Raw genomic sequence first — 25,779 nt, forward strand, 5'->3', positions numbered from 1 at the left:
ATAAACTCCATAGGATGACCTAAAGAATTTCCTAGTATTTTATACCAAAATACCTCAAAACATTGTACAGTTAGTAGATTAACAATCAAGGTTTCCTTAATATCTATGAAAGAGAAACCTTGATTTATGATGAACAATGACAAAATATTTATTTTTTGTAGACATGGGAAATGATCGTGGTGGATATAGTTCCTACAATCGTGGAGGAAGAGGTGGTTACTCAGCAGGATACCAGGGTAACCAAGGTGGTGGATACCAGGGCAGTCAAGGGGGTTATAACCAAGGTGGTTTCCAAGGGAACCAGGCAGGATACACCAACTATAACAATCGTGGAGGTTATCAGGGCAACCAAGGAGGAGGGTTGGTATTTTGTTGTCTTATAAAGTATAAAAATCAGTGCTCAAAAATCTGATTTTGAATTTTGAATGCATTTGCACATTTAAAACTATGCCCTGTTGCTTTAGTTAAGATGCTGGTAAATTATTATTTTAAATTGAGGCCCTGAAGAGAATACAGCAATTGTTGAAGATTTTTGTTGTAATTTAGATTAAATATGAACAAATTAAAAAAAGGAATAGACACAACTATAAAAATTCAGATAAAACATTAAACATATATTGATCATTATTTTAATCATATCTCAAAATATAAATGGTAATGAAATTTAGATCAAATAAAAAAAAATGGATGTATCACATTGGAATTGAGATCAAATATAGAACAGATAGAAAGGGAATAGATGTAGCATAATGAATTTCTTGTGAAATATATAACGCATAAAAGGAAGAGATGTATCACATAACATGAACAAATATAAAACCATAAAAAAAGGAAAAAATGTATCCATGATATTGAGACAAAATATAAAACATAAAAATTGGATTAAGCATGTAATATTACACTTAATGAATTTACTAACTAATGAAAATTTCTTTACATTACTTTTCAATTGATTTTTCGAAAAATCACTGTGGCAAAACGGTGTTTTTTTGCCCATAAATGTATTTGCCTTCAAGCAAATATTACAAGACTTCCATATAACTTGTGGCAAAACAGTCTGTATATCAACTATTAAAAAGAACTGATTTTGAATTACCCTATAGAAAAAATAATTTGTAAACTTTGTCTCAGATATGGTCGTGGAGGTGGTGGTGATAGAATGAACAGACAGGGCAGTGCACCACCTTTCTCTGGAGGATATGCAGGAGGCAGCTCCAGATGGGATGCTCTCAAAGATGACTCTCGCCAACCATACAATGACAACCGTGGTGGCTACAACACTGGCTTTGATGGTGGTCGTGGTGGAGCAAATGGAGCTGGTGGATACCAAAACTACAATCGACGTGATATGGGTAGAGGTGGAGGTCAGGCCCGTGACAGTGGCTTGCAGATAAATAATCGTTGGGACAATAGAACTGAATATAACAATCCTGAAGGAGGTTACCCTGAGGCCACAAAGGACAACTGGACTGTTCCTCTTCCAAGAAACGACAGACTAGAAAAGTATATAGAAATTCATTATTACCTAAGAACTTTAAAAATATGCTGCTTTGATTTTCTGGTTCAGGGTCGATACTACTGATTTTCAGAACAAAATTTGTTTAGTCCTATGAAATATGATCAGATGTAGAAAACTACAAAAAAGTTTCAGGTGTTTCAAAATCAACAGACCATACCAATATGGAAAGTTAGATTGTTAGATACATTGTATTTGATCTTCTGATAAAGGTTAAAACTGGTGGATAAAATCTGTGAACTTTCAAAAGTAAGGATAAATAGAATGTTATTCATTTTTTAAATGTAAAAAAATGCATTTTATTTTGTATTGAATTGAAATATTTTCCTGATGGTGACGGTCTTTTTAATTTGAATATAAAAGGAATAAGAAAAAATACATTGTCATAGTTAATTGTATTAGTAATAGTATATTTCTTTACATTTTTGTATTACAGAGTGGAATATTGTATCTTTATAATGAATTTTAATTTACTTAAAAATTTTATTTCAGTGAATTGTTCGGTGGTAATAATAGTGGTATAAACTTTGACAAGTATGATGATATTCCTGTAGAAGCCACAGGAGAAAATGTACCAAAATGTGTAGATACTGTAAGTCTCAATATTAGATTCAACAAACTTTCTAATGGATCTTACCCTCTTATCTCATCTGATTAGATTCCTTGCAGATATTCAGCCAATGTAGTATATAATTGTTCATTGATTAATTAATCCATGCAAGTTGACCTGCTTCTAACTTAATAACAGCCATTGGGCCTATAAAATTTCATATACTGACAATTTTTTTCCCTGGCTGCAGAGGACATGGTAATAGTTTTCATATGTGTGTCTGAAAGCTGTCTCACTTGGGGTACATCTACTATAAGGACTAACACAAGGAAAGATACAATTTACAAGTTTACAAATGACAATAACAAATACACTAAACATACATTTTGGTTAGTTAGTGCCTATTAATATAAGATGTGGAATAAACCTTGTCGAGACAACAAACGAATAACTAATTTAACAGTAAATGAAAACCATTAAGATATGACCAAAGACTACCATTGACCAAGTTCATGATTTTAGACAGGCACATGAACATGTGTTAAAAGATCTCGACCCTCCCTGCATCTTTCTTATAACATGGGGTGAATGTTTCACCAGATTTACATTTATGAGTGTTTACACTATTTATAAAATTTAGATAAATTGATGCTATAAACTCATTTTAAAGTTTTCCCATTGCCAGGATCATTTTAGAAATTTTTGGGAGAACACTATAATAAACTATTACAGTCGATTCCAGTTATTTGCATAGCCTATTAGTTAGACAAAATTATGCAATTAAGCGGCGTATACTTATATCCAAAATGCCAAATTACGGAGTCAAATAACATTGACAGTAAAGGAAATCACCGAAGAAAGATGAACGGCCATAATCCACTTACAACAAGTCCCGTGTTATTAAGTCTCCCAAACGAAGTTTGGGAAGACTTATTGTTTTTGCTCAGTTATTATTATTCTTCTTCTTCTTCTTCTTCTTCTTCTTCTTCTTCTTCTTCTTCTTCTTCTTCTTCTTCTTCTTCTTCTTCTTCTTCTTCTTCTTCCTCTTCCGCCGCTTTTAAATTTGAACTTGTCCGCACCCGTTCTCCAAAACCGCTTGTCAGATTAACTTAGGGTTTCACAATATGTTAGACTAACATGTCTAGTGGTGCAATCAGGGTTTTGTTTGTGCAATGGGGTTTATAAAGGGGTACTTTGAGGGGCAAAAAGAAAAGAGGGTTTTACGATAGAACCCTATGGGATTTTATTTTTTAAAATTTTCAAATCATTATAAATTGAAAACCGTTTGTGATAGACACAATCTTTTTAATTGAAAATGTTCTAAATGATAAAGCCCATTAAATGAAATACAGGGTTAGTCCCCAGGGGTCACCCCCACCCCCTGCCATTTAAGAAAGTTCTAATACCTTGTAAGTGGTCAAGATCCCCACCCCTAAACCATATATATTCTGGTTTGTCATGCTAAGATGATTTGAATGATATACAGGGTTAGTCCCCAGGGGTCATCCCGACCCCCTGCCATTTGAGAAAGTTCTAATATCTTGTAAATGGTCGAGATCCCCACCCCTAAACCATATATATTCTGGTTTGTCATGATAAAGCACATCAAATGTAATACAGGGTTAGTCCCAAGGGGTCACCCCCACCCCCTGCCATTTAAGAAAGTTCTTATATCTTCTAAGTGGTCAAGATCCCCACCCCTAAACCATATATATTCTGGTTTGTCATGCTAAGATGGTTTGAATGATATACAGGGTTAGTTCCCAGGGGTCATCCCTACCCCCTGCCATTTGAGAAAGTTCTAATATCTCGTAAATGGTTGAGATCCCCACCCCTAAACCATTTATATTCTGGTTTGTCATGATAAAGCACATCAAATGAAATACAGGGTTAGTCCCCAGGGGTCACCCCCACCCCCTGTCATTTAAGAAAGTTCTAATATCTTGTAAGTGGTCAAGATCCCCACCCCTAAACCATATATATTCTGGTTTGTCATGCTAAGATGGTTTGAATGATATACAGGGTTAGTTCCCAGGGGTCATCCCTCCCCCCTGCCATTTGAGAAAGTTCTAATATCTTGTAAATGGTTGAGATCCCCACCCCTAAACCATTTATATTCTGGTTTGTCATGATAAAGCACATCAAATGAAATACAGGGATAGTCCCCAGGGGTCACCCCCACCCCCTGCCATTTAAGAAAGTTCTAATACTTTGTAAGTGGTCAAGATCCCCACCCCTAAACCATATATATTCTGGTTTGTCATGCTAAGATGGTTTGAATGATATACAGGGTTAGTCCCCAGGGGTCATCCCGACCCCCTGCCATTTGAGAAAGTTCTAATATCTTGTAAATGGTCGAGATCCCCACCCCTAAACCATATATATTCTGGTTTGTCATGATAAAGCACATCAAATGTTATACAGGGTTAGTCTCCAGGGGTCACCCCCACCCCCTGCCATTTAAGAAAGTTCTAATATCTTTGTAAGTGGTCAAGATCCCTACCCCTAAACCATATATATTCTGGTTTGTCATGCTAAGATGGTTTGAATGATATACAGGGTTAGTCCCCAGGGGTCATCCCGACCCCCTGCCATTTGAGAAAGTTCTAATATCTTGTAAATGGTTGAGATCCCCACCCCTAAACCATATATACTCCTATTTGTCATGTCTCGAACATTTGAATGACGTATACGGTCAGTCCCCAGGGGTTCCCCCCACCCCCAATGTTCTAATATCTTGTAAATGGTTGAGATCCCCACCCCTAAACCATATATATTCCTGTTCGTCGTGTAATGAACATTTGAATGACGTATAGGGCCAGTCCCCAGGGGTTCCTCCCCACCCCCAATGTTCTAGTATCTTGTAAATGGTTGAGATCCCCACCCCTAAACCATATATATTCTGGTTTGTCATGCCAAGATGATTTGAATGATATACAAGGTTAGTCCCCAGGCATCACTAATGCATATAACTTTACTGGACCAAACCAATTTTCACTGGACGTTGCCCAATGTCGGGCAACCCTGGGAATTACGAATTATGGGAGCTTCGTTTGGGAGACTTCGTAACAGCATCCTGTTACAATCATTTCTTGTTCATGTTATTGTATTTTGTATTCTTTTAATAAAGTTTATAAGCACATTTTGTTTTAGTTTATTTGCGTACCGACATTTCTTTACCTGGGAAATAAAATAAGAACAAATTGTTCTACAAATATATTTGTTTCTATGACCCGTATGTATAATGTACATCATTACGCTTTGATTAAAATAAACTGTTCAACTATACTACACAGTTTATTATCATTTTTAACAATAAATGTGTAATGAACTGCCTATGATATGCAGTATTTACCGCTTGCACAGTGATGTTACACTGTTTCTTTAACCTAGTTAGTTTCGTATATGCAAAGCAGTAAACAGGTAAAGGGGCCCTGTACAGGTTATTTGCAGGACACGAGTGTTGAACGTGTGAAAATATAATAATTAGAAGTGAATGCTCTTTTCCAAAAATAATAAAAATGAATGATTGATAATAAAATTCTTCAACCATATATAAGTGCCCTGTAATGTTTAACATAAATGCCAATCACCCCAAGCCGAATTGCGAGAGTACACATTGGACGGTCTTTCAAAGTAAATTAGCAGGCGTTATTGTTTTTAAAATTCACCCAAAATGTAATCTATGGACAATGCTTAAAATCCAATCAATAACTAACACCTTTTGGGATAGAATGGTCATGTTTTTACAACAATTACCTGTTTGACATTTTATGACCTTGAGGCTTAAAATGGAACATGGGAAACTTCACCTGTGTACACATCGAGGCTTATTTTAAAGTAAAACTCCATCATATAAACACGAAAGAAACTGTTTTAAAACTTTATTTTAATAACACAAAAGTGAATATGAAATAATAACGAAAATAATGATGCATTCAAAAAAAATATACTTACCAAATTGTTGTTTCCGGTCAAAAATCTCGTCAGTTTGAACTAAGCATATCTAGCCGGCAATTATTTCTATACAATTAACCGAAAGGCCATTTGTAAGTCTATGCATATAACCGGATAATTTAACATTAGATAAATGGGGAAATGGTTTTGTGCAGGAGAAAATTATGCAATTAACCGAATTATGCTATTAAGCGGTATGCAATTAAGTGGAGTCGACTGTAAAAACAAAACAAAAAATTTGTTTTTAAATACCAATTGTGGTAATTCTCACAGGAAAAGACTAAATTTGATTATATCAAAGAATGAATATGTGGATTTTTCTTTTGAGATAATTTAATCTGAATGTTAGATATAGGCAACAACTCAATGAAAATCTACCAAAAATAGGTGCATTCAAGTCAGCCTTATGAATCAAGTTGATTTTGTAGTAATTAATGTTTTCTTCCTTTATCTAGTTGCAACTTACTTTAAAGGGGCATTAGTTGCCAAATAAAGGTCCACCAAATTAACTCAAATTTGATTAATAATATGCTAAAACATATATAATTACAAAAGTTTCAACAGAAATAATAAACAATGAATGAAATCATTATAAAGTATCACTATTGTGGGACTGTATGCCATCAAACTTACCATCAACTTGATCTACGAAAACTGGTGATGTGACCCTGAAATAATATATATAGCATGTGTAATAGTATAATGATACATGCCCTAGCTCTGTTTGATTTCATATCATTAATGAAAATAGAAAAATCAGTTGCAATATCATTTAATACCTGTAAAATGTATAAGAATAATTTTAATTGCGGCAGAATCGGATAACAAAATTGGTTCTCTATTATCACTTTTTCAACTGATATTCTTTTCAATAATTAAACATGTTAAGCACATGTACACACAGGATCTCCACCTAAGGTCAATCTTTCCCCTTATGTTTTGCATGTATACAGATACAAATTTAATAGGTCTAAAGTCAATATTTATCATCAATTTATTTTGTAGCTTATTTTGACACAAATAAACAAACTGACTGCTGCAAAGTATTGGTATTCAGTATTTCATTCTTGTAAATATTAGAAACATTAAAAACACCCTAATTTTTATACAACTTATTCTGTCAAAATTGCAGCTAATTAAGAAATGACTGTAATATTTTTTCTGTCTATGAAGAAATAACATCAAAAATGTGGTGCACACTGAATAACCCACGTAGCGGGTTATTTTAAAGTGTGCACAACATTTTTTATGTTATTTCGAATAGACAGAAAAAATATTACAGTCATTCCTTATAATTTAATTCTAAAATCCATTTTAAACCGGAGTAAATCATGAAAAAACGTTGATGACGTCACGGTCACATGACAAAATTATGTCTATGAGCTGATAAACAAAACAACGTCAGCCAATCAGAAGACGCGTTACATCCAAAATTAAATTATTAACAATTATAAGCAGTCATACATGATTATTTTTTAAAAATTTTTTGCAGTTTGAGGAAACAACTTTGGGAGAAATTATTAGAAATAATATTGTACTGACCAAATACAGTAAACCTACACCTGTACAGAAATATTCTTTGCCTATTGTACTAAACAAGAGAGATTTAATGGCTTGTGCACAAACAGGTAAGACTGAAAAAGTTACTACAAAAAATATCATTTAAAATAATAAATCTTATGTAGGACTGCCTTTGTTTGGAAAAATCTGTTCTATATTAGAACTGTTTTAATCAAGATTGTCACAGAAAAGAACATACCAAAGAGGCAATAAAGATATATAAGTCAAAGAAAGACAATAGCATTACTAAAAGAAAAAGATGAAAAGACAACAACACCCACAATAAGGCCAGTGAAATTGTAATCAAATTTTTGTGTTTTGTGTTTCACTTAATACAGTAACTATGTACATGAATTTGCAATGCACAATTGTTAAACCGTTGAGTAATTAAATTGTACATCATATAATTTTAGGTTCTGGAAAGACTGCTGCCTTTTTAGTACCAATTTTGAATCGTGTGTACGAGAATGGACCTGCTGAACAAGCTACACAAGAGGTGAACCTTTATCTATATGATAGAACCATGAAAGATCCGTAGTTCCTTCCATCTATGGACAGTGTTTTTTTTTCACAAACATTGGAATTATAGACCCATCCTTGTGGAACTTTTAGACAATATTCCTTGGTACAAAATGAAGGCTGACTTTTACATGGTTCTTTGAATTTTTCTCCCAGTTTGAATTGAATTTTTCATAGTCCTTCTTGGCAGCCACTGTCCGTAATGTGTCAACGGATATAAGCTATAAGAGGCCTTAATCAGGTTCTTTAAAAAAACTGAATATTTTATTTGCGGTGTAAATTTGATTCAATTTTATTTTAACTTTCTGGAGTTGGTCAGTCAGATTTATGGATGCTTTTACACTTAAAAGTGCAGGTTTTAAACAAATTGTACAAAATTTGATATTTTAGAAGGAAGAAAAGATATACAAGCCTTCTTTTGTGAATAAATGGCTAATAATCTGAAGTTTCTGTCTGGCATAAGGCTGTTTACCTGGACCTCGTTGCATGGTTTAGTCAAGTTTAAGTTTGAATTTCAGGTTAATTTCTCAGTTACTATGAATAATAGGCCAACTCTATTTGGTCTATAGAATGGTTGTTAGGGTTACATATCAGCAGCCTGACAGGAATTGCCTCACCTTCACTTTTTTTGGTATTATAATCAACATTTTCATGTGTAGATAAGTTTCTGAGTTATAGATTAAATATAGTATTTCTAGATGAATCACAACATACATGTATGTCCATACTTATTATTACAGGGAAGACAGTACGGAAGAAGGAAACAATTCCCATTAGCTTTGGTTTTGGCTCCAACCAGAGAGTTGGCCTCACAGATCTATGATGAAGCTAGAAAGGTAAACCGTTTCAAATTTTTTTTTTTTTTTTAATGAAAATGCTGAAAATTTGTAGATGAAAATGCAAATAAAATATTAAATTTTTTTATTTTGTCTTTTTTTTTTCAAAAAAGTTTTGCTCATACCTGCCAACCTTCCCGTTTTTAGCGGGGGTCTTCCACGCAAACGTCAAAATTCCGGAAATCTCCTGCTTGTTGGTCTGCTCCCACAGGGAGGTATAAAATCTCCCGCATTTGGATGTTTTAACCCGAAATGACCCAGGTTCGTATTTCTCTGGCTTTTTCTTTACTGTCAATATAAGTAAAAAAACAATCAGCGATCATTTGAAAACTTTGGTCAGTAGTTTTTATGTCTAATTTATAAGTAATCGAAAATCATTTATGATATGTCAACTCCAACAAGATAGAGGTCTTTGTCTGGACCAAGAGGCAGTATAAAAATGAAGAAATATAACTACAAATTGGAAGCAGATTCGATTTAAGATTTTCAATTTACACGACCAAGTTCATTCCGCAATGAATCTTCATTTTGCACATTATGTTCAATCAACTTTTCTGTTGCTTCTGGTGGTCTGTACGACGTTTAAAAGCATGCTACTCACAGCAAAATCAAAATATGGAATTTTATGAGTTATGAGACTCAGAGGTATTGAATACCTGAAAAAAGCAACAAAAAAAAAAAACCAACCTTGTATAGATTATAACCATGAATTGAAGAAATAAAGTATATTTATTAACTCTTATTGGTGTTTTATAGATGAATAAGTAAACAGGTCATAGATTTAACTTGAAAATGTCGTTTGTGCAAAATCTCCTCCTTAGCTGTCATAGCTGAGGGGGAGATTTCCCTCTTTGAAGGTTTCAGAGGTTGGCAAGTATGGTTTTACTGTTACACCCATTTTTAAAAGGCAGGCCTTTATTGTCATCCCATGATGAAAATATGAGCCCATTGATATATTCTTGGAATAACACAGGTTTATTTAAAGATTAATCAAAGTATGATATTAAACTACCACTTATAAAGTTGGGCTCTATTGCAATCACCTTCTCTGTTTGTTCAACAAATATTTTCGTTTAACTTTTCTCCGGAATCACTGAACAGGACAACTTCATATTTTGTTTGCAACTTGACAGTGATGAGTTGTAAAGTATGAGCACTTTTCAGATTTGTAATTTTTATTTCAATATGTTGTATGAACTTAAAAAAAAATATCACACATTTCTCATGTACTACAGAACTGAAGGACTTTATATTTGGTCTGTAGGCACTTTTTAAATCTGTCAGATACCTACGTCAGGTTTGATGATACCTTGAATTTTTAATACTTTTACACTTACAGCAGCATTTGCAGGTGACAAAACCCTTAACAAGTGTTTGCCTAATCAATGCATAAGCTTGACTTAGTACCTTAATGAATGGGATATAACACATTTTAATTCTTTAGGCTAAATAGCCATTTTTAGGCTATTGTGCCATACAGAATGGCAACAACTAAGAATTGTTATTTGAGTGGTATAATATTCAGTGTTCTCCCTAGGCTGCTTTAGTGTTGTGGCACCGAGACGCTATATTTTTTTCCCGTGATGCTATAATAATTTCCGCAACGCTATAATTATTTTGAGGATGCTATTTTTCTTGTGTCTATATTGCAAAACCATGTCCTAAATTTTGAACTTTCATCTAATTACCGCTTGTGATCATAAAAATTATATCACCTTTAATTGTAATCCCTTAAAGTCCGACAATAGAGACAATTTAGAGTGATTAAATAGGTGTTAATTGCCCTTTGGGTGATAACTGAATGCATATGAATACCCCATAAGTGGACGTTGCATAGCTCTTGGAAACCTCTGATCCCCATAAAAACTTGTTTACCCCGATTGTTCATTCTAACATTTGAATTCCTATTCTATACTTGTAGTTTGCTTATCGTTCCCGAGTTCGTCCCTGTGTAGTCTATGGAGGTGCCGATATAGGAGCACAGATGAGAGACCTTGATAAAGGATGCCATCTCCTTGTGGCCACACCTGGTCGTCTTGTTGACATGATTGAAAGAGGAAAAATTGGTCTTGATCATTGCAAGTAAGAGTTAAGAAATTGTTGACAGTGAAAAAAGAGATGATTTGTTCAATTATTTATGTTTGGTGAAAAGAAAAAAAAAAAGAAGGAAGAAACAAAACAGTCTTTGAGACAGAATTTTGAAAAGAGTTTATGGTTATCCAAAATTTGAATTTTACAAGGATAAATAAATTGTTGATTTCATCCTAGCAAGCAATTTTTGTCTGACATAGGGATGCCATAAATTACAAGCTGACAGCTTTTGTAACTATTTGTTTGAAGCTTTATATTACAGAAGGTAGAAGTTTTGGACACTTCATATCTAGTTTACTATAAGTAATTAGTCAATTATATTTAATTGTATAGAATGATTGTAAGGTGTACATGTCCTTCTGGCAGGGTTCATCTTAACATGCCCTCATAAAAAATCTGTGATTGGGGCGTTTCTTAAATACTATAAGCAATCAGTCAATTATCTTTTAGTGTATGGAATGATTGTAAGGTGTACTTATCTTTTAGTGTATGGATTTATTGTAAGGTGTAAATGTTTGTCAGGCAGGGTTCATCTGACCATGACCTCATTTTCAAAGTAATATGAGTTACCAGTAGTAAAACTTTTTCTAATCTTTCAACTTATAATTCAAACATGATCAGTTATACAGGCAAGACATTTCAGAGAGTGCACTCTTTTTAAGTAACAAGAAGGATAAGGAAACCAAAATACAACTTTTATAACCAGCATCATGAAGAGTAACCCTATCTTGGCTATTTTAAACTAAAGTACATCATGTTATATTTTGTCTAGTTTGCAGTGCATTAATTCCATTGCAGATTTTTAGTTCTTGATGAGGCTGATAGGATGTTAGACATGGGATTTGAACCACAGATTAGAAGAATTGTTGAGAAAGATACCATGCCATCTTGTGGTATAAGACAAACGCTTATGTTCAGTGCTACATTCCCCAAGGAAATTCAGGTAGATATCAGTGTGCAAATCAAAATTGTGCAAATAAAAGAAAAATCCTAAGCTATACAGACTTGTCAGATAGATAGAATTAACATGTTGGATAATATTTTCCAGATTTTAGTGAAAGTTAAATCAAGTGCTAAAGCAATAAAACCAAGTAATAAAGAGACCCATGAAAAATCATGCCCCAACCCTTAAAGAGGGAGCTATATTGCAGTCACCTTGTCTATCTGTTCATCCAACAAACATTTTTGTCATACTTTCTCAGGAATCACTGAACAGAATGACTTCAGAAGATTGACATTGATGAGTTGTTACATGCGAGCATTTTCCCTGTTTGCTGATACTTTAAATATTTCAATATGTTGATTGAACTTAAAAAAATTTCATCACACATTTCACCAGTACTACTGAACAGAATATTTAATGTGTGGGCACTTTTGATATGTTGGACACCTACTCCTGTTTTTTTATACTCTGCATTACGAGTGGTGGAATGCCTAGCACAACAATGTGTGCAATCTTGTCTTTTGAATTAACTTTGATCACTGTATCTGTTAAAATATATATGGTCATGTTATTGAATTTTAGATTCTGGCACGAGATTTCTTGGAAAACTACATTTTCTTGGCTGTTGGCAGAGTTGGAAGTACCAGTGAGAATATTACACAGAAAGTTGTGTGGGTAGAAGAAGGGGAAAAGCGATCTTTCTTGTTGGACTTGTTAAATGCTGCAGGTAAGTTTTATATGTAGTTAATTCTGTCTTATTATTACTTTATCGGGAAGTTATGATTTTTGAGCATTTAATATGCAGTCTTCTATGATGCTTTGTAAATGTCTTTTTGACTTAATGTGATACTGCATTCGTAATCCTGAAATGTATGAGGTCTCTCTGACAGTGTCAGATCAAACCATGTTAACAATATACTATAACTTTAGTACTTGAATTTCATTTAAAGTAGGGGATATATATTTAAAGGTGAAATACACTTATTATTGCACACTGACTATATCTTTGCACTGAATTATATTTTCAGCTGGTCCAGATTCATTGACATTAGTTTTTGTTGAAACCAAGAAGGGAGCTGATGCTCTAGAAGATTTCTTAATTCGTGAAGGTTACCCAGCAACCAGTATTCATGGAGATAGATCACAAAAGGAACGTGAAGAAGCATTAGCTAGCTTCAGAAATGGTGACAGACCAATTATTGTAGCCACTGCTGTAAGTTAGATATATAGTTGTATCAGATTTCATTGTTCAGCCAAAAAAATTGATTTGCTAATACTTTTTATTAGAATTAAGTCCTGTGATGTTAAAAATGAAATACAAACTCAAATTGTGTCTAAAATTGATGGGGCCATAGTTAAATGGTTGACAAAGATTTTAATTCAAAATTCTTCACAAGCCCTTCATTTGCAATTCATTTGTTCAGTTGATTTTACTGGCGGAATGTTCTGTGGAATCTCAGATGACGTTTTTGTTAGTTAATAGACAAAAAAAATCAATGATTGTCATTAACAAGTTTAAAAATATAATGCAGTAATTCCTTAATTTTGGCAATGTATAAATTGAAATCTAAATTGATTTAGATCCCCTAACTACCTCAAGGTAAAGTGGCAACCTAAAGTATGGGACGAATAAACAGGAAATGTTAACAGTGACCAACTAGTCATCATTTTATCAACCAACAAAATAAAAATATTAAACATAAACACACTGGAGTTGATATATCCTGAATTTGTTTAAATTTCAGTTATTCTGACAGAAAATTCTTTGTAACATCTTTTGAGTAGTTATTGATAAAAAAAATTATATTATAAAGGTGGCAGCAAGAGGATTGGATATCCCAAATGTGAAACATGTGGTGAACTTTGACCTTCCAAGTGATATTGAGGAATATGTTCACAGAATTGGTAGAACTGGCAGAGTAGGAAATCTGGGTATAACACAAGTGTAACTCTTATACAATATATATCAAAGAAAAAATCTGTTATTGTTTGAAAGGAGGAGATTAGATTTTGTATGTGTATAAAAAAAATAATTGTATTTTATTCTACAGAAATTTTGGACAATGTATACAAGCATTGTATTCATTCATTTTTATACGACCGCAAAAAAATTTTGTGGTCGTAAATTGGTATGACGTTGGCGTCGTCGTCGTCGTCGTCGTCCGGCGTCGTCGTCCGAATACACATTGGTTTTCGCACTCTAACTTTAGTTTAAGTGAATGGATCTTTTTGAAATTTTACCATAAGGTTAAATACCACAAAAGGAAGGTTGGGATTGATTTTGGGGGTTATGGTACCAACAGTTAAGGAGTTAGGGGCCAAAAAGGGGCCAAAAATAAGCATTTTCTAGTTTCCAGACAATAACTGTGGAACGGTGTATGGATCTCTCTGAAATTATACTACAAGTTTCCATACCACAAAGGGATGGTTAGGATTTGCTTTGGGGGGTTATGGCTCAAACCGTTTAGGAATTAGGGGCAAAAAAGGGGGAAAAACAAGGTTGTCCTGGTTAATGGACAAATACTTTAGTACAAAACATAATTTAAAGCAGTGTAAGGGAGATAAATCAAATACATCATTGAAATTATCTCCCTTACACTGCTTTTAAATTATGTATAAAGTAATGGTTAATGAACAATAAAGATAATTTAAAACAATGTAAGGGAGGTAATCCAAATACAACGTTTTGGTTACTTCCCTTACACTGCTTTTAAATTATGTTTAAAGAAATGCATATTTATAAAGGAAGACCAGTAAAAATATCTGCAAATGTTGCATCTTTTTTTTTACAAAAAAATCCATATGAAAGATTTGACACTATATTTTTAATTCTATTATAAAATAGATTAAGTTAGCACTATGGTAAATTTAAATGGGTAATTATGGTTGCCAACTCCATTGGAAATTTGAATTGAGATTTTGACCATATCTTGAGGGAAAGAATTTTTTGGGGGAAAAAAGGGGGGGGGGGAGGATAAAAAGAAATTGTGGGGGGTCAATTTTTTCTCATTTCAGATTTCAGAAATTAAAAAGAATTATTCTTCAAATATTATTTTTTTTTCAAATTTCAAATATTGAAAAATTCAAGAAGTAATCTTTAATTGCACAGTATGGCGCATTAGATTTGTAAAATCTTTGATCACATTTATTTATTTGTTATGCCGAATCTAACAGTGTATTTAGATTTTTAATTTTGGGTCCAGTTTTCAAATTGGTCTACATTAAGGTCCAAAGGGTCCAAAATTAAACTTTGTTTGATTTTAGCAAAAATTGAATATATGAGGTTCTTTGATATGCTGAATCTAAACATGTATTTAGTTTTTTGATTTTTGGCCCAGTTTTCAAGTTGGTCCAAATTGGGGTCCAAAATTAAACTATGTTTGATTTCAACAAAAATTGAATATATGGGGTTCTTTGATATGCTGAATCTAACCATGTATTTAGATTTTTGATTTGTGGACCCCGTTATCAAATTGGTTCATATTGAGGTCAAAAGGGTCCAAAATTAAACTTTGTTTGATTTCATCTAAAATAGAATTATTAGGGTTCTTTGATATTCCAAATCTAACCGTGTATTTAGATTTTTAATTTTGGGTCCTGTTTTTTTAAATTGGTCTACATTAAGGTCCAAAGGGTCCAAAATTAAACTTAGTTTGATTTTAACAAAAATTGAATTCTTGGGGTTCTTTGATATGCTGAATCTAAACATGTGTTTAGATTTTTGATTATGGGCCCAGTTTTCAAGTTGGTCCAAGATAGGGTCCAGTATTTAAACTTTGTTTGATTTCAACAAAAATTGAATATATGGGGTTCTTTGATATGCTGAATCTAAACATGTATTTAGATTTTTGATTATGGGCCCAGTTTTCAAGTTGGTCCAAGATAGGGTCCAGTATTTAAACTTTGTTTGATTTCATCAAAAATTGAATTATTGGGGTTCTTTGATATGCCAAATCTAACCGTGTTTTTAGATTTTTAATTTGGGTCCCGTTTTTTTTAAATTGGTCTACATTAAGGTCCAAAGGGTCCAAAATTAAACTTAGTTTGATTTTAACAAAAATTGAATTCTTGGGGTTCTTTGATATGCTGAATCTAAACATGTGTTTAGATTTTTGATTATGGGCCCAGTTTTCAAGTTGGTCCAAGTTGGGGTCCAAAATTAAACTTTTTTTGATTTCAACAAAAATTGAATATATGGGGTTCTTTGATATGCTGAATCTAACCATGTATTTAGATTTTTTATTTGTGGGCCCCGCTTTCAAATTGGTTCATATTGAGGTCAAAAGGGTCCAAAATTAAACTTTGTTTGATTTCATCAAAAATTGAATTATTGGGGTTCTTTGATATTCCAAATCTAACCGTGTATTTAGATTTTTAATTTTAAGTCCCGTTTTTTAAATTGGTCTACATTAAGGTCCAAAGGGTCCAAAATTAAACATAGTTTGATTTTAGCAAAAATTGAATTCTTGGGGTTCTTTGATATGCTGAATCTAAACATGTGTTTAGATTTTTGATTATGGGCCCAGTTTTCAAGTTTGTCCAAGTTGGGGTCCAAAATTAAACTTTGTTTGATTTCAACAAAAATTGAATATATGGGGTTCTTTGATATGCTGAATCTAACCATGTATTTTGATTTTGGACATTGGACCATAATAGGTAAATTAAAAAAAATTGAAGTTCTTAGACCACATTCTTTCTGTGTCAGAAACCTATGCTGTGTCAAATATTTAATCACAATCCAAATTCAGAGCTGTATCAAGCTTGAATGTTGTGTCCATACTTGCCCCAACTGTTCAGGGTTCGACCTCTGCGGTCGTATCAAGCTGCGCCCAGCGAAGCATTTTATTAACATATTGTTAACTGTGCTCTTTCTTGTCAATTTTATTTGAATTGGACAGAATAGCATATTGGAATCATTTGATAACTATAATGTGTGTTCATATACATATTTATATTTAAAAACAAGGTGAAGTTGGTTAATCATTTGATTTGTAAATCCTTTAAAAAGATCATTTCAAATTATAAACTCGCTACAAAACAAATTCCAATGGTGATAGTTTTGCTTCTGAGAGGGTACAAGAAGATAATGTTTACTTGTGATTCAATTTTTCAGGTTTGGCAACTTCTTTCTTCAATGAAAAGAATAAGAACATTGTTCGTGATTTAATGGATCTATTAGTAGAATCTCATCAGGAAGTGCCATCATGGTTAGAATCCATGGGATATGATGCTAGACCTAGTGGAACATCTAGACGAGGTGCATCTAAAAGGTAGATAACCTTAAAATGTCATAGGTTTTTGTCATGTTTAACAAAGGGATCCATAAAAATGGTGCTTCTATTAACATCAGTTTTAAAATCAAAACACAACCCCCCCCCCCAAAAAAAAACACTTTTTTTAACCATGAGTCAGTTTTAAAAAAAATTGTATAAAACAAGTTATCATACTGCCCAGTAAATACAATGAACCAATAAATTTTAGTATTATATACTATAACAATCAAATGTTGCCTTAAACTTTTAACATAGGATTTAGAAAACTTTTAGCATGGGTTCATAACACCTAATACCATCTTTACATAACACCAAAAACCAATGTATGTCTTGCTATCTTTTTGAAATGTGTTCTGTGCTACTCAAAAAGCAGGTCTGTATGTTTGGTTACAGTAGAATCATGGTTATTTTTATCATTTTTGCAACAGACACATCAAATTGAGAAAGAAGCTGCATATTTGGCATTTTTGGTTAATTTGTGAAAATGGACAAAATTACATTTGTTTTAATGTCATATTGAAGAACAAGGGCATAAAAAGCATATTCTTTCTGTATTACAATAATAAATTAAAGAAAAAAATGAACCTTTGGTAATTTCTTTAAAAAAGATGATTTGTATGGTCATTTAGTGCCCTCATGTCACTTGATTGCTAATAGTTCCTAGCTATTCTGTTATTGATAATTATCTAGATACAGATGATTATTAGCTTTCTTAACCAAATTACAGATGCCTTTTATTGAAAAGAAATATTTTGGGGTTCTATTTTAAATTAATCTTACACTAAGAATTGATTGCAAGTTATACTGAAATGTTCATGACATAGTAGTACTTTTCATGTAAGATTTCCTTTCAGATTTGGTGGAGCTGGCTTTGGGTCCAGAGATTATCGTCAACAAAGTAAACCAAAGCCTCAACAGAACATGGGGGGATATGGCAATCCTATGCCTGCTCCAGTTTACAATAATTATGGTGGATCTTATGGCGGTTCATATGGTGGAAGTTACAGTAACAACTCTGGTCCAGACTGGTGGGGAAACTAATAACAGACAATTTATACAACCACATTTGTTCTTGTGTAATTGTTTTTTTGATGGGTAACTAGTGAGGGAGAACCGGTGCTGTCAGTAAGATTTTCCAAGTTTAAATTTGTTCCCATGTCCATGGTACTCAGCTATTGACACAATCTGGACTTGCCATTTTGTATTTGATAGGATACAAGTCAAAGTATATACTAGAATTTTAAAGAAAAAGTAATTGATTTTCTAAAAATTAGTTTATTGAGAATATACTGTAAAGCAGTTATTTGCTTTTAAATTCCTTGTGGTCATTTTTGGGGTGACAAAGGTTTTTTGTTTTATTTGATAAAGTACCCCAATTTTTATTTATGGATTGAAAACATTTACACTTTTCATTACCATTAAGTTTCTAGCTGTCAATATTAATGATTTACAGTATTTATAATGACAACTTAAATAAATTTGAGGTATAATTTGTGAGAAATGCTAATTTTTTAAGTGACGATTTTTTTTTGTATCCAGTCTTCAGGTACACCAAAGTTATGACTAGCTAAATCAATACCTAAATTTTTGTCATTTAAGTGATATATTTAGTTATGAAAAATAAGTAAAAACAAAAAATGTTCAAGAATTTAAATTTTTTTTTTCTTGCAAACCCTGATCGACACAATACATTTGTTTATGGATCATATTTTTAAATAAAACTTCTTTTTGGAAGTGATTCATTAAGTATAAGCAAAGAAAAGTACTTACTTCATTTTTGATATTTTTTTTTTAAATGTTATTGGTTTAAATTGTTGCTCAAATGTAATTTGATTTTGTGATAGTCACTTCCTACTGAAGTAGGTCAGTGACTTGAATTTGTTGATAAGAGTAATTACCCTTTTTATGGTGCCAAGGATTTGCATTGATCAGGTGCATCAAGAACTTGTTATTGTTTGAGAGCAAACATAAAATCAATGAAAGGTTTATTACATTGACATTCCAAAACTTGGCGAGCAGATATCAAATTTTAGTTGTGCCTTTGCATGCTTGCATTACAAAATTTCATCATGATTTCATATATTAAAGTACAAAGTATAATATGTTTAAAAGTATATTCTTTTAATAATATGACAGATTTTGTATTATTACTTCAAAGTTATCGGATGAAAAAAAAGAGCTGTCTTGCTAAAGAATTGCTTTCTTCAGAATTCATCTTTTTTTATTTTGCCAGAAAGTGTTTTATTGTACATGTATATTCCTAACTAATTCTTTTAAAAATTGATTGATCAACATTATAACTAGAGCTGAAAGGGAACATGCAACCCATACATGCAGAAGTTTTTAATTTGTTTAGCAAAAGAATTGAAAAACTAATATGAAAATAAATGAGAGATTGAACTTTTCATTTTATACATTTTGTTGAATAATTTACTGCCTGAAATTTGATTAAAGTTGATTTAATTGATGCATTTTGCATGTTAAAATAGATTAAACATTTGTACATTGACTAAAATTAAGACAAACAAATATAATGTGCAATGATAATATAACATATACATGCGTTTTTTTTCTCATGGCTCATTTGTGAAATCCAAGTATTTTGTATTTATTAGATTTTACTGTCTCAGTATTCTATTTGTGCAATCAATATTTATAAATGTAAATAAATATTTACCTTGCCCTTGAATATTGAGCTTAAAGAAAATGAAAGTGATTATTTACAATTGATAATCAGTAGGTTGAATAAACTCATATTATTTCATTTGTGTCTTAACCATTGTTATATTTTACATACATTGTCACATTTCTGGTAGAAGGGAAATCATTTTAAATTTAGACATTCATTTCATTATTTCTTTTTAATTGTGATGATAAAAAGTAATTAATTGATTTAGATAACAATGGCTGTTGCATTTGTTTTTATTGTCCATAAATATTTTGAAATATTTGGTTTAGAAATTCCAAATGAAAATTTTCCTCTTGCCATTGTAAAGTTACAAAATTAGTTAAGATGGTAATTTTAAAATCATTTAAGTTTGATTGCATTACTTTGTTTTATAAAAATTACAGTCTTGTTAAAGACCAAAATAATTTATTGAAGTATAAGATGTTTGACATAACATATTTAGTGTTAAGAACTTGTCCTATCCAAGGAAGAGATGTCGTTCATTATTATGGGGTAAATAGATCCCTTCACTTGTAAGTTAAAGGGTTTTTGGTTGGATCAGAGCACTGGTACAGGTATATTTTTTATTCATTCCTGTTATGAGTGCCATACATTTTTGGGGATACCAATCTTACTGGTTCTGCCTCTGGTTACTCGGCCTGACATTTTATTGTGTAGTGTAGTCTATATATGCCGTCCTGTTAATGTACTATCAAATTTTTATGACAATTGTTGTGCCAATATCTATGGCACCACTTATGTAATCTCAGTTGATTGTGACGAGATTTAAGAAAAACAATGAAGATATCTGGTATCAAATTACATGTGTAATTTCTTCTGATAACAATACCTTGTAGACCAGTTCCAGTAACTATAATATACATGAAATGTAAACCTAACATGTTTAAAACTGTACGCAATTTGAACAGCAGACTTTTGATACCAGTTATTTTCTGATCATGGAACAGTATTATGGCATGTAGTGTGAATCTTGACCAAAATATACTCAAAGTCTTTCAGATATTGAATTGTTTACTGTCATTTTTGGTAGTCTGTTTTATTGATGACATTGTTGATACTCACCAAATTTTAACCAGCTCTGATGCAACAGATTTGTAATATTTGTTGCTCTATGCTTGTTAATTTTGTATGAGCATCAATGAACAAGTTTTCCCTGTCAGTTACATGATTTAAAATGAGGGAAAATAAAAGGAACTTGATGTGCTCTTTTATTCTTACTGACATTTATATATTTTAATGATGCATAGAAAGGATTGTTTTCAGTAAATGTAACAAGTTGTGAATTGATCTTCATTCAATATTTTGTTACATTATTTCAAGAGTTTTCTTTTAATTGTGGTTATATCACATTAAAATAGAGAAGAAAACAAATACCATCTGGTTTTTTTCCAGTATTTACTTTTTTAATATTTGATTTGTTCAAAACATTTGTCTGAGGTTAATAAGTACTCCAAAACAATGATTAACCGCTTCAGATTTATTCTATGAATGTGTTCATAATTTATTATACTTCCATTATGATTGTAATAATATAAAAACAATTCAAATTTGAAAGTATACGATAAACACTGCCCAATTGTCCTACTCGCAGAAATTTTTGTGGATAAAAATTCTCATTTTAGACTTAGCAACAAATTTTCTTCATTAGAGTTTTTGTGGTTAGGACAGCCTGTATACAAGTATTCAAGACTTTGATCTCAGGGTATGAAAAGAATTGTGATTTTGGAAGTGTGCCCCTTTAGTGATGGTGTCTTACGGCACAGTATTCTTATAGAATTAAGGATGCCATATTTTGCACATTACATGCCATTGTATGAAATATAATAAGCTCTCTTGTTAAGATTGTTATCATCTTGTCATAGTGTTGCTGGGTTGAAATACACATTTTTTGTTTATAAAACATATCCATTGTTGGTAAATTTTATTTTATAGATAATAGATAGAAATGCAAGTGTTCAGGAAAAATAGAATTTACCTGCGATATTTTGTAAAGAAAAAGAATTTTGTCCTCATTCCAGTGTATTTTGTTTGATCTTTTTAATTGACTGTCAGTGTCTTTCCATGATATATATAAAACTTGCCATGTCTTTAAATGTATTTTCAATTTCATAATTAAAGAATCATGTCTTAAACACACAAGATATTAATTTTTGTAAATATGCTTCCAAAATTTGTTCTTTTTGGTACAAGACAATGTTGTGTTACTGTACCTGTCCAATACGGTTCTCAGATATGGTAAATTCTGTGAATATTTAAAAGTTTTTGAAAGTTCAAATGATTAGACATAATGTAGTAATTTATGAGAATTAATATCTGTGCATTTAAGATTAGTGGTCTTCATATTTTGTGAGTGTTCAGTTATCTTTGTTGTACATTGTTCTAGTTTTGACTATAATTGGATTTGTTATAATGTGTATAAATAGTTAATTTTTCATTGGTATGCTGAATTGCTTTGAATCTCAGATTTTTTTTATATAGACATCTGGCTCAGTTAAAATATGTAATATTCTTTCAGCATAGATTGGTGCAATATATGATATTTATTGCATTTTTGTGACAACTGACTATTTTGACATCAAATATATTTTCAGCAGACCAAATTAATAGATATAAGATTAAATCTCAATTCTTATGTCAACAATTTTAATATCATAATCTGTTTTACAAAATCTTAAATTAAGATATGCTTAGATGAAGTTATAATTTAACAACTCCATGGAGGACGAGAGTAATGTAAGAATTTTCAGTCACAGGTAATATCAGTGATTGTTGTTTCCTGTAGGTTTATTGATTGCCTGTGAAATAAATGTTCAGGTATACAAACTGACTCAGTGTTTTATTTATGTCAAATTTTCATCCTCTGCTCATAAAAATTTCCTCATATTCATAATATTATGTGATATAAAGATCTGATTTATATGTAAGTCAAGACTTGGTGCTCAGTTTTATGCAATTAATTATTCTAAAATAGTGCTTCCAAAGGAAAATCAAACAAATTAAGTGTAAGTGGTGATAACAGCCTTTAGTTGGCTGATATTTTTCCTTTTGCATATTGTTATTTGATATTTGTTTAATATTGTTTAGAATCAAGTTATCTGTGATTTTTTTTCTACAGCTAAGTGCAATCTTTACTGACAAGTAGAAGGAGCAAATGTTAAAATAATGTTTTTTAAACATTTTTATTTTATTTTTTTTATTTATTTTTCATTTAATTTTTTTTTGCAAATGGCAATCTGTTTGATTTTTATCATTTTATCTTTTATAAAACTGAATGAGAGGGTCTTGATTTTTGTGTTGTGAGTGTGGGGAAGTGTACATGTTGCAGGGGATGATTTGGTTAAAGATTGGTTTTGAAATAGGTATATTTTTATGGTATAAATAAGTACCTATGTAAGATGTTAGTTTTCATTGTTGACATCTTCCTGATTATTATTATAGGTGTACCCGTTAATGTTTTAAATTTGAAAAGTAATTAAAATAATTTAAGTTATTAAAAATATCGACTGAAATTATTATTTGAAATCAGTGTTCTCTCCAGGGCCATTTGGAATCATTTGAATGTGATGTTCACGTAGATTGTTTTATGGATATGCTATGATACATGGTGCTAAAAACAAAAATGGTATTTCAAAATTCTCATTTAACCAGGATGTATGAAATTTGTGGAGAGAACACTGGAAATAGTTATACAATTTGCTGTGATATTGCTGAGGGCATTGTCATAAATCTGAAGAAATTAAATGATTATCTTTTTGTATAAAAGAAACTTGAGACGTTTTTTTTTCATGGTATAGTTAGAATCCACTAATAAATAACTGTTAACTGAATAAATCAATTTGATCAGGAGATAAGTATAAGTGCCTTATAATATTACTCGAGTTCAGTAGTCAAAAAGTGAAAATTTGAAATGGCATTTTCCTTCCTGTTGGGATACAGAAACTCATAATGTTTTAAATTCAGGGTAAGATGTTCCATGCCTGTTGCTGTCAAATAAATGTGTATGAAGAGCACAGGATGATAACTTTTGGTGCGATCTATGTCAGCATTGTTGATAGTAAAAATATATTGTTTTCTGAATCTAGTCAAGTACTGAAATGTAGACAAATAATTTTTTTATTCCATAGACTTATTATGCCTTGATTACATAAAATGTTTTCTTATAATCTATTGTTTTTCATATGAATTTGAAATGTTAACATTGTAATTTGTATGAAACAGTGTATACAGAGATTCTGTTTTAATAGCAACAAAAGGTATTTGTTGGTACATTTATTTGTGAGCGATTTCTAAAAATGATTTACACCAACAGTTACACACTGTGCAGTCATAAAATTAAGTATTAAGTAATATGGTAAAAATGAATATTACTTAAGAGTTTTGTATATCTTGTCATGTGAAATGATAGTAATAATTCATATTTTCTTCTAAAATTTGTTTACCAATAACTAACCTCCTGGTGGAAATTCTGAACATTTAGTTTCTTTACCTTTGAAATAGTTTTGGAGTGACAATCAATTTTTCATTTACATTATGAATGGTATATATGATTAAAAGGAGATGGGGGTATACAGTCTACCTCTTAAGGGTTATTTAAACTAACAATTTGGAAAATACTGGATGGGATTTGATTGTAAATACCTGCCATATCCTGACTTTATTTAGTTGTGAAACCATTTTTGAGCAAGAATTGTGCCAAGTTATTCTTCAACAGTGTTTTATTTTGTAATAGTTACACAGGCCTTGCCTTCACGATAACCTGACCGCCAAAAATTTGTTCATTATGAATAATTAATTCAGAACTGGTATTCAATTAATTTATACATATGATCTATACATAGATTGATAAGTTTATCAGTGATATTATTATAGAAGTAACTTGAAATTTACCAACTGAAGTAAAACGAGTGAAAAAACATTGAAGAGTGGAAGCAAGGCCTGGTAACATAGTTCAAAGACTTCTTACAAAGAAGATTTGTTTCTAGATTTTAGTGGATAAAAGTAATGACACCACTGTTATTTTATTATATTATGCATTAGTAACTTCTTGAGAATTATTATGAACAAATCATTTTTGTAAGAGGTCCTCTCAGTGGTAAAATTTGGGACCAGCCCCAATGTGTTTGACTTTTAATCCATTGATGTGTATGTGTATTGATATAGCATGAAATGAGAGCAAAGAAAAATAGGGCGGCATTTACTTGTAACTTTTTTTTATATGTCAGGCCAAGAGATGTTCGTTTTTATACTGAGAACAAACATCTATTTAACTTGTATTTTTTTACTTATTGAATGTGGTTGTTTAATAAAAAAAACATTTCTGTAATGACTTGTTTACTTAAAAAAGATCTATAATTTATGGAGAAGATCCATATGTCAAATCATTCTTAGGCATACACTGAATTTGACTCCTAGCTGAAGTTTCAGTTTCATAGTGGATATAAAAATAAGAATATGTGGCATGATTCCAATGAGACAACTCTCCACCAAAGACCAAATGACATAAAAACTAAATGTATACAGCCTTCAACATTGAGACAAAAAGCACACCCAATAGAAAGCTTTAAAAGGCCCTGAAATGACATGTAAAAAAAAAACAAAAAAGAAAACTAATGATTGTTAATGATTATACAGACATTTTGTCTCTGAACATTTCTTGTGCGTTTGAATTAATATTCAGCATTTATTTCACGCAGAATATTGTATTGATTACCTCTGCAAGTTTAAGATATTAAACAAACACACTGGAACCTAATGTTAATTATACCCTTTGTCACATTTTCCAAGCAGCTACAAATCAGAGCTTCTAGATATTTGGCACCAAGCTTCATATTGGAAAGCTATACCA

General features: G+C 31.7%; 1 protein-coding gene and 1 long non-coding RNA gene across 7 annotated transcripts in view; both read left to right on the forward strand.

Annotated features, from left to right (window-relative positions):
- LOC127737929 (ATP-dependent RNA helicase DDX3X-like) overlaps positions 1 to 24,965 on the forward strand; it is a 37,966-nt gene extending 13,001 nt beyond the window's left edge. For all 6 annotated transcript variants that reach the window (XM_052248884.1, XM_052248885.1, XM_052248886.1 and 3 more), the window contains 13 exons: positions 162 to 360; positions 1,132 to 1,503; positions 2,009 to 2,108; positions 7,516 to 7,651; positions 7,997 to 8,079; positions 8,843 to 8,938; positions 10,860 to 11,020; positions 11,828 to 11,972; positions 12,555 to 12,699; positions 13,001 to 13,185; positions 13,787 to 13,904; positions 17,086 to 17,242; positions 18,100 to 24,965. In XM_052248884.1, the coding sequence (XP_052104844.1) occupies positions 162 to 360; positions 1,132 to 1,503; positions 2,009 to 2,108; positions 7,516 to 7,651; positions 7,997 to 8,079; positions 8,843 to 8,938; positions 10,860 to 11,020; positions 11,828 to 11,972; positions 12,555 to 12,699; positions 13,001 to 13,185; positions 13,787 to 13,904; positions 17,086 to 17,242; positions 18,100 to 18,286 (2,084 nt within the window). In that variant the 3' untranslated portion in view covers positions 18,287 to 24,965. The remainder of the gene's footprint in view (positions 1 to 161; positions 361 to 1,131; positions 1,504 to 2,008; positions 2,109 to 7,515; positions 7,652 to 7,996; positions 8,080 to 8,842; positions 8,939 to 10,859; positions 11,021 to 11,827; positions 11,973 to 12,554; positions 12,700 to 13,000; positions 13,186 to 13,786; positions 13,905 to 17,085; positions 17,243 to 18,099) is intronic.
- LOC127737962 (uncharacterized) lies at positions 13,911 to 16,823 on the forward strand. Its single transcript, XR_007999895.1, has 2 exons — positions 13,911 to 15,198; positions 15,598 to 16,823. It is a non-coding gene; the product is annotated as an uncharacterized LOC127737962 (long non-coding RNA).
- Positions 24,966 to 25,779: the final 814 nt, after the last annotated feature.

Source organism: Mytilus californianus, unplaced genomic scaffold (assembly GCF_021869535.1).
Source record: "Mytilus californianus isolate M0D057914Y unplaced genomic scaffold, xbMytCali1.0.p SCAF_4, whole genome shotgun sequence".
Lineage (NCBI taxonomy): Eukaryota > Metazoa > Mollusca > Bivalvia > Mytilida > Mytilidae > Mytilus > Mytilus californianus.